This window comes from Pomacea canaliculata, linkage group LG14 (assembly GCF_003073045.1).
Source record: "Pomacea canaliculata isolate SZHN2017 linkage group LG14, ASM307304v1, whole genome shotgun sequence".
Taxonomy (NCBI): Eukaryota; Metazoa; Mollusca; class Gastropoda; order Architaenioglossa; family Ampullariidae; genus Pomacea; species Pomacea canaliculata.
This window is the reverse complement of record NC_037603.1, coordinates 18,951,165-18,966,507: the sequence shown is the minus strand read 5'-3', so window position 1 is coordinate 18,966,507 and position 15,343 is coordinate 18,951,165. Positions and strand designations below refer to the sequence as shown.

General features: G+C 39.3%; 2 protein-coding genes across 3 annotated transcripts; both read right to left on the bottom strand.

The window, feature by feature from the left end:
• Positions 1-717: 717 nt before the first annotated feature.
• LOC112554900 lies at positions 718-8,902 on the bottom strand. Of its 2 annotated transcripts, XM_025222978.1 has the most exons (10): positions 8,686-8,902; positions 7,720-7,832; positions 7,098-7,294; positions 6,732-6,819; positions 6,178-6,347; positions 5,822-5,845; positions 5,252-5,281; positions 4,348-4,444; positions 3,913-3,977; positions 718-3,245 (listed from the first exon to the last, which is right to left on the bottom strand). In XM_025222978.1, exons 3-9 carry the CDS (start codon positions 7,192-7,194, stop codon positions 3,962-3,964), a joined length of 522 nt encoding a protein of 173 aa, XP_025078763.1. In that variant the 5' UTR covers positions 7,195-7,294; positions 7,720-7,832; positions 8,686-8,902; the 3' UTR covers positions 718-3,245; positions 3,913-3,961. The 2 variants fall into 2 exon arrangements, with proteins under 2 accessions (XP_025078763.1, XP_025078764.1); XM_025222979.1 differs by having other exon boundaries at positions 7,720-8,902.
• A 2,790-nt stretch (positions 8,903-11,692) lies between these two features.
• LOC112554903 lies at positions 11,693-13,562 on the bottom strand. The gene is made up of 4 exons (XM_025222982.1): positions 13,355-13,562; positions 12,875-13,052; positions 12,451-12,609; positions 11,693-11,714 (listed from the first exon to the last, which is right to left on the bottom strand). The coding sequence occupies exons 1-3, from the start codon at positions 13,476-13,478 to the stop codon at positions 12,537-12,539; spliced, it is 375 nt and encodes a 124-aa protein (XP_025078767.1). The 5' UTR covers positions 13,479-13,562; the 3' UTR covers positions 11,693-11,714; positions 12,451-12,536.
• Between the last annotated feature and the right edge of the window lie 1,781 nt (positions 13,563-15,343).

Below are 15,343 nucleotides of genomic sequence, written 5' to 3'. Positions count from 1 at the left end.
TACAGTTAAAACTTTATCTGCTAGTCTAAGAGAGAGATTGTATTCGAATACCCAATGTTTGTTGATTTAGGGGTGTGACTGCCGGATAGCTCATCGGGTGCGCACCCTTCTTGTTGGTTGAATTTTGAAGGCAGAACTCAACAGGACTGTATCAGATCATATGTGTAGGTGGGTATTGGAGGGGAAAGTTTTTTGTTTCATGTTAAAGTCACCTGGTGACAGACGCTCCTTTTTTTTTCTTTTTGTTTTCATCGTGTGGTCAAGGAGGCAGCTCGGACTGTGGACCAGCAAAGGTTCCCTGTGCACATCGGACAGACAGGGAAGTGATGGTCAACGCCAGAGTCGGGTACACCCACAGAAAGTGAAGAAAGTGTAAACAGAGTGCACAGTGCTCTACATCTAACGTCATGCTTGAATGACTCAGAGGCAACAACTCTGACAGTACAGTGTCGCAGTGTATCCGGGTGCTAGTCATCACTTTTCATAACATGATCTTGTTAAAGACCGCATACATTCTTCTGTAAATAGTTTTTAAAACGTTTACGTGTTTAAAAACACTACATAATATTTGCAGTTTCGTATTGTTCGTATTTTACAACTCCTGGTAGCTGATCTTTAAAACATAAACCTACCGAGCATGACGACCTTCAATGAATCGCATTTAAAGATAAACACTCTCACATGCAAAATTAGCAAAGTCGTGATAAAAAGGGGTTATTTTCACCAATTATTATTTTTATTTAATAAAATATTTATATTTAAATATTAAAGGATAGTTAATTACCGTCAGCCCCCAGTATTCGATGGCCTAGGACCCCTACAAAGGGGGAAAATTCGCGAATAACTCTAGGCTCCGACAATTCAAAAAAAAAAAAAAAACAAACCATAACGATTAATACTCTCAACCATATTCAAACGCATACAAGCATATATTTATGAAGTAAATAATACATTAGTAATACATATATTTTATGACTTACTGTATTTTTTAGTTTTCTTTACATGTACAATCTACCACATTAGACTACAAATCTGTGAGAAAAATGAGAAAAATTATTTAATTATTTAATTATTGAAGATAAACTCGTGAATAATCAAAATCATGAAAGTGAAACCCACGAATACTGCGGGGCGACTGTATTGACTGAAATACATCCGCAATTTATTGCAAACCGTAGACTGGAGATTATCACCATTTGCTCGGTGAGTACACAATGTGAGTGACATGTCAACAAACACATGCGCTGGTGTCACTGCACTTAGAATATAGTCTTCACATTGGTTGACAGCTGCCTTATCGTCGACTGAACACGTGATTCACAGGTAAAGGTGTTTGTGCTGCCTTTGACTTGATCATCGCCAAACACATCAACACACACACACACACACACATACATATCGTTAAATAATATCATATCACACATAGGTAATTACTTTTCAAGATTGTCGTTCATATGTTTCCAGGAATTTCAATCGGTGACATACACTTTAAACACATTTATGTTATGCATTCAGAACATCAAAGCACAGCAAGGGAAAGACGAGTCACTTCTGTAGTCAGCTATATAGTTGTACCCCGATGTATCGGTGTTTGGACCTTGGTTAAGGACAGTCTCCGATAATAATAGAAGGCAGTGTGATAAAGCAGATACCCAGCACCCATTGTGTCAAAATAAACACCAAAGTTGGGTACGATCGGCAGATAACTCTGGAACTGTTTGATGATGAGTTACCTTCTCTCAACTGTTCTGTGTAGACTGGAGGTTGCAGTCACTGCAGTACTGTTCCACATCGCTGCAACCGTCGTAACGTTCTGTGTAGATGCATTGGCGGTTTTTGATGCTATTGTGCCGTTTACAATCGCTGCAGCTGTCGTCATATCCTGTTCAGACGCATCTGTGGTTCTGATCGCTGTTGTACCTTTTCAAATCGGTTCCATTGTCACACGTGCTTTTGTGACTGCAGCCACTGTAGCTGCGTCTGTTGTTTCAGTCACTGTTGGATTGCTTGCAGTCGCTGTAGCAGTTACAGTCTGTGTATCCGCAATCGTATTCCCAATCACAGTTGTCCCATTCACACTCATTGCAGCTGCCGTCACGTTTTGTGTCGTCACAGCTGTCGTTCCAGCCATTGTCGTACTGTTCATTTCCATTCCAGCTGTCGTAACGTTTTGTGTCGTCACAGCTGCCGGTACAGTCATTGCTGTACTGTTCATTGCCATTCCAGCTGTCGTGACGTTTTGTGTCGTCGCAGCTGTCGTTCCAGCCATTGTCGTACTGTTCATTGCCATTCCAGCTGTCGTAACGTTCTGTGTAGTCGCAGCTGTCGTTCCAACCACTGTCGGTACGTTCTCCTTTATTTCAGTTGCAGTAACACTCTGTGAGGTCACAGCTATCGTTCCAGTCACAGTTGTACCGTTCACAATCACCGCAGCTGTGGTCACATGCTGTGTAGACGTGTCAGCGGTTCCAGTCACTGTCGAACTGTTCATCATCGTGGCAGCTGTCGTTGCATTCTGTGTAGACACGTCTGTTGTTCCGGTCACCGCCGTCCTGTTTACAACCTCTGCAGCTGTAGTAACAATAACCGCAGCTGTCGTCGCATTCTGCATAGACGGGTCTGTGATTCCAGTCCTTACAGTGTTCGTTATCATTGCAGCTGTCGTCGCATTCTGCGTTGACACGTCTGTAGCTCCAGTCGCAGTCGTTTTGCTTACATTCATCGCTTCTGTTGTCATAACATCCATTGTCGTGGCGTTTGCCGTCCTGTTCACTGTCACTGTACCTGTCATCCGGGCCTCAGTCGTTGTGGTGATATCTTTTATCATTTGTCCACCACAGTACGTAGAATTTGATCGCAAACCACACACAGAGCTGTTTGTGGTCGCTGGGTTGTAAGAAAATTCTTGGCCTTGAGGACATTTTAAATACTCGATCACCGTGCCATTGCATGCCTTATATTCGTCACAGTACAGTGGGTAGGTGTATGGCAGATGTAGATATGCAGCCTGTCCACAGCCATCTGTTTCATTATCTGGATCTGAAGTCGGAACATCAACCTCACCTGAGATTAAGGGTGTAACCACAATTGAAGATTTCAGAATTCGCAGATTTAACCATTTAACAGACTGTCCCTCCTGGACCCCAGACTGCTGCAAGTGGCTCCTGAGCCACTCACCGCTTGCTTTAGAAGTGTCGAAAGTGGTACGGAGGTCCAAAGTGAAATTTGCGATGATGCTACCTTCTCTGTACCAAACAAAAACACACAAAACAGAATTGCTGATGGTGAGTGGTTTTCATGATGGACAAAGTGTTTATATCCCTCTAGCCATCTTGGCACCAGTAGTTTTTTGTATACAAGGGAAAATTAATATTGTGATAACTGACTTGGAATGAGCTGTGTAGGCTACACCCTTAACTGAAGGGAGGTAACCAATAATTTCTGCAACCATTTGTATTTTACATTTACATTACTGTCATATAATAAAGGGAGGTAACTAATTAAAGTACATAACTGAGGTAAATAATTAGGACACTATACAAAGGTCAAACATGTGTCTACCAAATTATGGGATAGTTCCAGTGTTAAAGACAGAACCGGCAAGATGTACATAAACAGTTACACTGTGCATCCAAACAAATGAAGTATCCTACTTTAGGATAGTTAAAGGAATGAAAACAGTATTTTCATGTAAGCAACAAGTAAAATCAGTGGCTGATTGCTCTTGAGGTTAGGTTAACAGTACTGGCTATAGCATGAGTACAAGTAGAGAAGGAAAGGAAAATCAAATCATGTCTGTCTTGTAAACTATCATAATTGACAGTTACTTCAGTTGAAAGATTTTATCAGTCTGACAATGTTGAACAAATAAACAAAAAGAATATAAAGTTTCTGTTGTTTTTGAATCCTTACCTGAGATCAAGTAGGGCACAGCCGCGGAAGACCACACTGTCGTTCCCAGCTAAAATTTTGTAAACCTGTCACCGAAGATTGTGTAGAAATTTGTCATGACTAGTAATCAGTGGGTCAGATGAGGTTGAGAAGACAGTCACAAGACACTATCATACTTTACTCACATGTGTTGTTTTCATCACACAATACACTTCCTTCATCTCTTTTTACAGTCTCCGTCCCCCATTCTTCTTTCTTTCTATCGTCCTTTTTCTCTTTCTCTCTCCTCCTCTTTCCTCCCTCTGTCGATCCTACACTCCTAGTTTCACAAATTATCTCCCTTTGTCTATTTTGGTATTTTCATTTTGTTTGCCTGCCTCTTGACATACTGAGCTTATTTAATTTTGTCAGTATTTTCATTCTTGTCTACTAATGCTTTACCTAGCTTTAACTCACACTGTAACACAGTTTCTTGTTGAATTCCTTGAATTCGGTGGAAGAGCTGTTGCCATTGCAGGAAGGAAGGAGTCATTCACCAACGTGGTGACGCGACCTGCAAAACAAATAAAGACAAGGGAGGTGGTGGTTATTTGTTATACACACAAAGTAAAGCAGAATTAAAACCAACCCCTAATGTACAAGAGTAACTAGTAACAATAATAAACATTTGAGTAACATGAAAGATCCACCTTAGGAAAAATGCCGTTAGGATAGAATATAAGTGTAACCAATGAACGAAAGAAAAGAAAAGACGGAAAGACAGAAAAAAGCTGATAATTATACGTAGTTTAAAGACAAAAGGAAGCCTAATTCAGGGAATAATACCATGTTCCTGATTATTATTGCAGATTACATAAAATGGCGGTGGTTGCAGCGCCTGTCACCGTCTGTCATGGTTTTGTCCGAATACTCCAGTTTCCTCTACTTCCGTTGTGTGTGTGTGTGTGAGTGAAGAAAAGGTGTGTATTCACATCTTGATCTTCCAACAAAAATGTACGTTACTGCACCAGCATTGGCACCAGTTGGATCACGTGACCATGGCGTCCAGCTTTAAATGCGTCGTTAGTGTAAGCGGTCTTCTGCTTTGATTTTAGCATTTTTTGGAAGTAAACACTCGAAATAAATACAGACAAAAGATAAGTGACCTTTAGGGGAAGCCTTCGAGTGGAACCGACAAAGAACAGATCATTCCTTTTTTCTGAAGAAATCGTTTAAGTCATTGCCCTGTCTTCAAGCGGCGTTTTTCTCCTCCGATTTAGAGAGCTTGCTAGTGTGTATGTGTGTGTGTCTACCTCAAGATGTTCATATTTCTACTGTTTTAGGTATGGCAAAAAACGTTTACAGTTACACATTTTCTTACCTCTGCTGACCCAGTATTTTTGTCCTTCACCTGCAATAAACCGCAAGTGGTGATTACGTGAACGCTGAACATCGTAATGTAAACAATATGCTGTACTACAAAACTTAAAGAAGTAAATATAAACAGATAAGAGATTAATAATGACCTCTAGTCGAGGGCTACAACAGTTTCAAACAATCGCGTCACTTATTTCTGTGAATTACGGAATTATCCACGTTCATTATTGTTATTGTTGAATTTTTTCGTCTCTAAGGAGATAAACAATGAAGACAATGTAGTAAACGCTTACCAAAAAGTTTTAGAGATGCAGGTTTTTAGTATATTTCATTTTTGTTTTGCTTCTGGTATTTCGCCATAACAACCTTTTGGTCAGATAGGTAAAGGTATTGGTGGTGCAACAAACTGTAAGTGATCCACTGTATCTAGAGAACGGTATGTTCTCTAAAATGTAGTCCAGTCTTTTCCTTCAGCCGCTCTCTGCTTCTAAAGAATTTTTTCTATGTTCAGTATTTTTTTTAGTTACCTGACTAACAATCAAAGTCTTTCTGATCCTTATTCGACTTCACTAACCTGGAGCTGTAGACGTAGAACGATCTGCAACGAGACAAGTAGTCCTCGCTTTTTAATTCTAAACTTTGTAATTTAAATATTTCGTAATATTAAAAAACATTACAAAGTGGGTAAAAGAGTGGTAATCTAAACAATTTTTATTAAAGCAAAGCAGAAAGAAATGGGTAAAAAAAAGTGGTAAACACGTTTTAGCTACGCAGAAAGTCAAAGAGTTCAAGAAGTTTTAATCTGACCCACCCTTCCTTGTATTTTGAAAACGACTTGTGATTAAGCACAGGGAAGCAAACACAGATTACAATTTGTAATATCGAGTGTATACATAAAAATGTTTAAAATATTAAAGGTATCTCACTCACTCTTTAACTCATTGTAGGCAATGCCTCCTGAAATAGCACCGACGATTATCAATATCAACATCACCAGCACGACCGTCGACTTCTGTTTGCAACAAACTCGTCTTTTACTTGCAGACTGGCTGTAGTCGTTCGCTGACGACCAAGTGTCAAAGGTTACAGGATTATCTCTCCTGTTAACAACAAACAAACAAACAAAAGATAGTTTGATGAGTGTCAGTTTTTGAGGTGTGTCTTAAAGACCGCTCTTTTATTTTATTCGTTTTGCCATTCGATAGTTGAGTTAGCTTAGAGGGTAGGGGGTCCTGACCTCTGACCCGCAAGGTGCGGTTCTGGACTCTGAGGCTGGGGAACTAGTCACGTGGCTATTCCCTGAAAAGCTTGGATGGGGAGAGGATGGATCAAAGATTGGATAAAGGACATATAAAGGCGTGAAACTACCGGTAACAACAATCACAAACATGTTGGATGAGCCAGCGATATGCATCCTTGTTGTTGTTGTTTATTGTTCGATCATGATCATACCTCATTACAATGTAATTATAAACTGGACTCACCTGTGCTGAGAACCTAATGACGACAACTCCACACTTTCCTGCAGACTTCTGGCACTGCCTCTGTTCCAGTTGTCGATCTTGCTGTACACTAAAATCGTCAGAAAAAAATGAGATCCTCATCATCATCATAGTCGTGGTTATCATTATCGTCATCAACATCATCGTCATCGTCCTTATTCTCCCCTTATCGTTACCGTCAGCATCATTTTTGTTCTTCGTGTCATCATCGTGTCCTCTAATGAGTAGAATGATCTATAAACTATGAAACATACAACTTTAACTATATGATGCGATGATGATGACGACGACGACGACGACGACGATGATGATTCATACTGCCTGAAATTTACACATCGCCGTGCTTACCGTCACTATTGGCGTTGCTGACATTTGATTTGCTGCTTGCTTTCATGGTGGTGATGTCTGTAGTGTTGCTGAAATTTGATTTGTAGCTGGCTTCCATGGTGGTGATGTCTGCAGCACAAGGCGTGCCCGCCCTAGTCGTCCTGACCTCTGACCCGATTCTCTTTTTTCACTCGATAGGTGATCTATCATGCCGTGCTCTGTTGTTAGTAGTGATGGCAGACATCAATAGGGTGTTTATTTTCCACTTGCATATACAATTACATACATGTAACATTCCTTCCTTCCACACAGTAGAAGTGGCAAGCTCAGGTTTTCTTTGTTGCCTTCCCACCTTCACACCCCACAAAGCGTGATTGTGAAGTGAGAAAGACTATGCATAGATGGGACTAACGGATCCGCTGGCTCAATGGAATGTTTTGTTAATCTTTACAACACCACTAACTCAACCACTTACATTCATACAAGCAAGAAAGTTTCCAATAAAAGTAAGGAAATAAAATTAAGGTCAAGATACAAATCACGAACCCTCAACACCCGCTGCTTTTACATACCCTGATAAACACAGCACGCCGTGTCTTCTACCTACCACGACTATCCCCCAACACCATTGTCTTTTACTTACCCTGATAACCTCTCAGCTTCTCCTGTCTGTCAACCTCGAACCAGTAAGGCTCTGTTCCGAAGCCCACCTCGCTCAGAAAGATTGGAATGAGTGACCCTCCTCGTGTGATGTCACTGAGGCCAGCAAATGAAACTTGCAGGTAAGAAATGGGGTTGGGGAGGGATGATATCAATGTCATGCCTTGAGCCTACCGTGAAATACTTCGCTGCAGGGATTTGCAGCCGCTTTTAATGTGTTTTCTGCAGGCGTGATCATGTGTTACCTACATCAAGGTCTCGGTATGCGTGACTTAGGACATTTTTTTCTGACTGTCGTCTTGGGGGACGACTTCTGAATCTCTAACATGTCGGATATATATATACCCGGGGTATTTTATGTCAGAGTCAAGTTGCAGGTTTCAACGAAAAGTGTCTTATATTAGAACATGGAGGTTGCTCTTAATGTTTTCCCTCGAGTGACACCCTGGTGCCTGTCTATTTTAAAATGAACTCCACCCGATTATAAAGAAAAAATGTTGCACTCCCGTTGTCCTTCAAAGGGAAGGCTATAGTCTTTGCAGGTGCGAAGCATCTTTCAGACTGTAGAGGCTGCTGTGCCCCTGGAGTCGTAGTTACCAAGCAGTTGCAAAGAATGTAAGTTAATACAACACGATACCCGCGGGTATGATTTCTAATCATAACTAATCTTTGTAACTACAGAGGCAAAACGCCTCCTACGACTTATACAGGTGAAAGGCAGTTACCGCCAGTTCTTTGCAAAATATCTTTTCTTCTTTTGTTTTCTCACTTTCTTGAAAACAAGGTTAGTACTGTCTAACCTAGTTTCCTCCTCTTTAACTAATCCAGTCTCTTCATTGTTATCGTATCTAGTTTCTTTATCTTTTTCTAATCTAATCTCCTAGCTTTATCTAAAACTATTATTTTCACCTAGTTTTATCTCTACTACAGTTTAGTCGGATACACTCACCGTCAAGGCTTTGTCAGGTGGCAGTGACATGCGCCTTACTCCTGCTGTGATTGAGTGTGCTAACCCGGGTACAAAAGTTTATCTGTACTCAACACTGGTGTCAACCAATCGTCTCGTCTTCTCCACAGCAGGAAGAATGAAATACAAACGAAGAAAGCGAGAGACAGCGAGTTAAAAAAAAAAAAAGGCGAGAACAAAAGGAAGATAGAAAAAAAAAAAAAAAAAAATGCACACACCCACACACAGTAGGTAATAATCCTAAAATATTTTATGCAAGTATGAATGTCTAGTGAGAAACTCTATACCTCGTCTTTCTCTCATGCTATGTCTTCCTCATTCCATGGATGACATCTAAGAATGCATAAAAGTGTCTGGTTTCTTAAAACTCCAAAGTGATAGAGCAAGAGAGATTAGGCTTGGTTCGGATGAATGAACACGGATACAATACACTGAAGTTTCAGGATATAGGGGAACAAAAGCATCTTTTCCTATTTATTTATGTTTCTGACTGTAGACCTCGCAGCCTGAGGCTATTCCTAGGTGTACTCAATCTGTTGTTGTTGTTGTTGTTGTTGTTGTTGTTGTTGTTGTTGTTGTTGTTGTTGTTAATATTTCCTTAAGCATTTAAGGTCCCTAATGCAGTATATCATAATTTCACATCATCGAGTGACATAAGGGGCATTGAAAGAACTGGAAGTTCGGAGAAGAATATCTATATTCATGAGCATGGATTTGAGAAGCACTAATCGAAACAAATTATTTCGTAAGTGTTTAAGAATACAGTCAAAATAAGGCTTAAGCGAAATACAAATTTTTTTAAAGTCTGTTTATAGCAAAGCTGTCGCTGCTAGACATGTGATCGTGCCAGGTCTATTAAAAAAAAATCAGTTAACTAACTTTTTAAGTACGCTCGAAGAAATTATCATGGTCTTCCACCTCATGAGTTTCCCAAACCTCAAGCTGTTTCTAAAGCAGATCGGGTCTAGAAGGTAGTATCTTTCTCTTAATACCCTTTTTTCTAATAAACTGCCACAATAATAGGTCAAAAGCTTTACAGAAGTTTATGAATGTTATGTATAATTTTTTTAAGACATGTGATGAAGTGTTTGGCCGTCGCAAAGTGAAAATGTAGTCTCCTGTTGAGTGGTCATTTCTAAATTCCGTTTCATGTAATATGCTATTGTCTTTGACTCAGACAGGCGCTTGCTTGATGAACTGGATAATTTACTGCAAATGTTTAGTAGGAATATTGTTTGGTTAATGTATGCTACCTTTCTTATGTAATGGATATTATGTATAACGGCTTCTGACCATGCCTCGTGGTACTGTTCAAGAGAGAAAATATGGATGAATAAATCTACAAAGAAAATTGGAACTAAAAATGCAGCAGAATATCTAGTATCAAGTCAAAGATATAAGCAACTTTATCATTTAGGATATTTAATAGATGCCATAATTTCGTCACATATCATTTCTTCATCACACTCATCCCCTTCATTCAAATGGGTAAATGTTTGTCCAAAAAAATATATTTATATATATATATTTGTGTGATTGTTGAACCTGACATCTCGCGGTCAGTACTCGCAGTTACATCCTTTGGATTCTCTTGCATAATTGTATGAAATCTGGCTGTCTGACAAGCTATTTGTAATTTAAAGACATTTCGAAAAGCATTTTGAATTAAAAGTTGACTTGTTCAATTCCGCAGTCTGAAGAACACACCCACAAACAAACGTCAATGGGCAAGTAGGGAAACAAAGGCTACTTCTGTGTTGACATCTTTATTCCTTTACATTTAATCACTTTTAAAGCTGAAGTGATATGTAGGTAAAATTTAGCTATATCTAAATAATAGAAAAAATGCATATAGACTGAATAATTTAAATGTTGTCAATGTTTTCTAAATATGGTAGCAAGAAATAATGAGCGATGATGGGGGAAAATGGAGTCAGCCTTCCTCATTGATACTACAGCATGCGACCGCATTTACGCACACACACACTGGAAACTGATGATAGTGGTGATGTTGATGAGTGCAAGATTAACAGAGAGTTCTCCTCCTCCAAAGAAACCATCTCCAGAATGTTTTTGGAATTAAAACCAGAGAGCAACATGATGATTCATGACTTTGCACTGTATCTCTCCGTTGAGCTGTATATTTCTGCCCTCAAGCGCACCATCACAGTCACGCCAGAAAAGACAGACTTTGTACACGGAAGATCAGATTGCACAGGTTAGCAAACGAGCAAAATAAACTGCAATAAAACATTAAAAATATATGCTATAAATGTAATTCTTAGAAAAGGGCATTTTCCCATTGCTTCTTTAGAAGTTTACATTGTTTACGTGCGTCTTGTCATTGAAACACCTAAGACACAATGCAAATGGGAGCTCATTCTTGCTGCAGCTGTAGTAGTCTCCCTTTGAAGACATTTGGACAGTCTTGTATTTACGATTCATCTTTCGTAATTGTTGCTGTGGCTGGTAAGGTTATGGTCGTCTGGATGAATGGACATAAAAAGGAAGTGACGTTCTACCGGTCCAGCAGTAGATTTATTGCCACATCCGCTATGTATGGTATAACCACAGAATACACTGCCACCTATTGCAAAATAGACATATGGATGTTGTATGACTGTGGGGTTTGTTGTTGTTGTTGTTGTTGTTGTTGTTTTGTTCGATATTTAACGTTGTGGGCCATTCCTCAATTTTCTTTTCTGGCGGATAGGGGGAGGTGGTAAGGTAGGTGAAAATACGTGTTTCACTCTGTCAGCAAGCTGAAGCAATGTTATAGAAGAGCAGCCTGCCCTGTAAAGCGATACAGGCAGCAGAAGTAAAAGTCTGAGAGTTCCCGATGAATCCATACTACTATGTCCGATATGTGCAGGTACTGATGTCAGGATTGAAGCAAAGGTTGCTTGGACACTGCCGAAAGTAAATGATCGACACAGCACACTGGATATAGGTCCCACAAGGTTCATATGGGTACGGCAGGAAAGGTTTGTTGGACGAAGAGCAGAAGTCCGCTGCAGAGAAAGTTTTTTTTAAACAAATTATGTAAACTGCTATGCATTTTATTTTCTTTAACTTTATACAAGAAGAAATCAGCGTTGTTATTTCCGAAACAAAAATCTTCTATCGTAATGCCGGTTAAATAAACTAATCGGTGGACTGTATAATGTCATAAAGACTAATAAATTAATCAAAATATACCGAAAACAGGTCAACGCAAATAATTTCTAATTTACACGCAAGGGGATATAACCTTGCAATTTTAATTTTACTTGTCCTTATGAAATGTCTACAGGATTACACACAAGGTTGCAAGAACTTATATTGTCATGCGAGAGATTAAGGTAATCTACCAAAATGAGGAGAACAATATCCAAATACATTCTGAGACATCTTTCATGTCTTAGGCGTTCTTAACACTGCAAAGGCTGCGATTTCCCTGTTTGATATGTTTAATGTTTTGCTACGGAGACCACACATTTGCCTAAGTACGGAGTAAAGATCTTAAAGCCCTTTTTTAACAGGGCAAACGACTGACCAAGTTTGACAAAGTTGTGTCTAAAGGTCACATGAAACCAATGGTTTGAGGTCAAAGGTTTATGACACTGGAACTATAATTAGAAACTTGTTTGCCAGTCCATTCTAATACCATAATTTGAAAGGCTTAAACTCGTTGGTACTTTGCCCACTGAAAAACGAATTTTAGACATGCAAATTATGAATAACTCGCAAGACTCCAGCTGGACCCACCTGGTAACGACAGTATGGTTTGGCACACCTGGCTGACCACGATCAACTCGTTAGTGGACCGTACGAGCTGACAGCACAGCACGCTGTTATTCCACCCGGTATATTGCGTGGGCATTTAGCACGGACATTCCAGAAGCAGTGCATGTTGAGTCATTAATGCTAGAAAAGGAAATAAATAAAACAAAAATTAATTAAAATAAAAAGTATTTAAAGTCTATTTTACATCACTTTTTCATTGAATTTATCGGTTTTTTTAAATTTCTTTAAATGAATAAATTTATCTGAATATGAGTTCAGGATTCAGACAAAGTTCATTTTTACCGGGATCTCAAATACTCTGCTAACTTGTAAAATTTTTAACTCAGTCATCGTACGATGATGATCGATCATGAGTCTGCCATTAATTTCAATAACTAATGTTTACCTTTTTGTGTCCGGAGTCTGGCGATCCGACAGAACACTGTCAGTTCCATTAGGTCCTTTCAGCAACCATCTGAAAGTGACGTCACTGTTGTACCCCATCTCCGCCCGACATTCTGGTTGATCCGTTGTAATCGATTCTACAATCTTGGGAACAGTTAATGTTGGTGATCCTGGCTCACCTGCAATATAAAGCAGAATGCTTTCTATCAGAATACCATTAGACTTTTCATTGCTTAATGTAACACTTGAAGTTTAACAATAATATTTTCTTTCAATAAGTACGATAAAAACACATCGCCTTAAAGTGGGTGGTTTAAAATATATTTCACGTTACATGTTACATTTTAATGGATCTGAGTTTATAATTACAGTGCAAAAAAGATACTTTTGAATATTCAAGGAAAAAATTTTATTTAGATTCATTACTTGACTATCATTCAATTTTCATGACCGTCCGTTAATTAGAAATAAAGTGCCGTACTTTTTACTCTCATCACGACCGCTGTCTGGGTTCTGGCTTGTTCACTTCTGGCAAAAAAAAGATAACTCCCAGCATCACTGCACTCGACACTTCTGAAGTTAAGAACGACGTTGAAAGACGTCATTGTTGTGCTCGCCGCTGATAGTGATCTGCTGCTTGCTGGATGTTGACAATCCGGAAATGAGGTTGAGCGTGCTAATGTCGTAACCGTCACGTAGAAATCCGACCTCTGACAGATTGGCGGGGAGAGTGACTGAACACCGCAATGCAAATGTACTGCTGATGTTGGCCAAGCCCGGTGTCAAACAACTTATTGACGGCCCAGGCGCCTTCAGATGATGTAGTCTCGACATCACGTGATGTAGACGTGATGGAAGTCAATGATGACGTGGTGCTATCGGTCACAGCAGTGCTGCTCTCTGGTGAGGTGGAGCCTGTAGTAGTTGCGGAACTAGTTGTTGACAACGCTTTAAGAGAAAACAGCAGTGTTTATCAGTTCATTTGTTCCCAGAAATTTATTTGTATAGACACTGAAACACTTAGGAAAAAATTACAATGTTTCAAAGTGTGACATCAAACAACAGAGTGTGTTGCTCCTAAGAACAGGATGACTGTTTTACCTGTGGGCGTTGTATCAAGCAGAGAGCAGCCTAAGTCTTGGAAACTAAAGCAGTACTTGTTGGCCCTGTTACACTCCCGGATGTAAATGATGCCTTCGGAACACTGAACATAGGTGTAGCAGGGATCAAAAGGATAAGGCAGGTAAGGACTGCCGGTCGTGGGACAGTAATCCGCTGTTAGACAAAGCAATTAGCTACATTTATTTTAAGAGTCGATTATGTAGATATCTTTGAATGAACATCAATACACACTATATATATATATACTGAATATACTACGTAGATAAATTGTTGAATATAATGGAGAAAGAAAAATTCATAAAGCTCACGTACATTTAGAGATGTCTTTTCTCATAAAGTCAGAAAGATTCTTTTATTTATATCGAATGATTTATTGTCGACTATCATGTGAAATTATTTCAATGTATGAGTAAAGTATTTGTAGATGCTTCTTCTTCATTTTGTACTGATACAACACTAAACTTCATCATCATCATCATTGTTGCTCTTTTTATTCGTCAACTCCATAACATCATTTTCAAGTTTTACTGTAAAGCTGTAAAAAGCAGACTTCTTGACAAAAGCTAGGCCTACCTGGTAAAAGCTGGAGCGTTTTGCACGCCTGGCTGAACACGTGAGACTCGTTGGTGGACTGTGACAGCTGACAGCACAGCTCACTGTTGTTCCACCCAGTGTACCCGTGACTTTCCAGAACAGATTTGCCACTTGTGCTGCAGGTCGTCACGTTGGTACTGTACGAATAGCGGGTGAAACCAAAAAGTAACATGGAGCAGAGAGGTTACTACAACTACTTATTTACCAAACAGCGTGCAGCTTTACATGCTACAACTACGTCTTTACCAAGCACTGAGAATTAAGGGACTGGTAGGAAGTACATCGTATCTAAGCAATAGTAGTGTGTGCATTTCTGTTTTGACCCTTGTTTAAGGTCTTTTAAAGTATAATGATTTGTAATATCTGAGCTGAGCTCTGTGTCAAGTAGTATTTCCCAAATTTTCTCCTCCTGCTTCATTATATATACACCAAACGCCAACCTGTGACATGATTAATTATAATCAATATAAGGGAAGTGTCAACTCTAGCATTAGCTGTAGCATATCCATGAACACTCCCGATAGTAGAGTTTATTTAACCTCTTTGTGTGTATAGTGATTTCTCTATATCTCGAGAAAGGAGTGGAAAGTATAAGCTTTCTTGAGCTGTTCCTAGTTATTTGAAGAAGTTCTGTACTGTAACAGACCTTTAAAGAAAATTCATGATGACTTTCAGTTCAATATCAAATTTTCGTGTTTTTATCTCGCTTATTTTTCTTATATTGTATAGTTTTTTATATCAAACACTTCTTCAT

What these genes read in the sequence shown, in the direction of transcription:
- LOC112554903 (XM_025222982.1), bottom strand. Translation starts at nt 13,478, where the DNA reads ATGACGTCTTTCAACGTCGTTCTTAACTTCAGAAGTGTCGAGTGCAGT. An exon ending in GGTCGTGATGAGAGTAAAAA is followed by an intron (nt 13,053 to 13,354) that starts GTACGGCACTTT and finishes TTTATATTGCAG; the next exon opens with GTGAGCCAGGATCACCAACA. An exon ending in CAGACTCCGGACACAAAAAG is followed by an intron (nt 12,610 to 12,874) that starts GTAAACATTAGT and finishes TTCCTTTTCTAG; the next exon opens with CATTAATGACTCAACATGCA.
- LOC112554900 (XM_025222979.1), bottom strand. Translation starts at nt 7,194, where the DNA reads ATGGAAGCCAGCTACAAATCAAATTTCAGCAACACTACAGACATCACC. An exon ending in CAGCAACGCCAATAGTGACG is followed by an intron (nt 6,820 to 7,097) that starts GTAAGCACGGCG and finishes TGACGATTTTAG; the next exon opens with TGTACAGCAAGATCGACAAC. An exon ending in TTCTACGTCTACAGCTCCAG is followed by an intron (nt 5,282 to 5,821) that starts GTTAGTGAAGTC and finishes GGTTTATTGCAG; the next exon opens with GTGAAGGACAAAAATACTGG.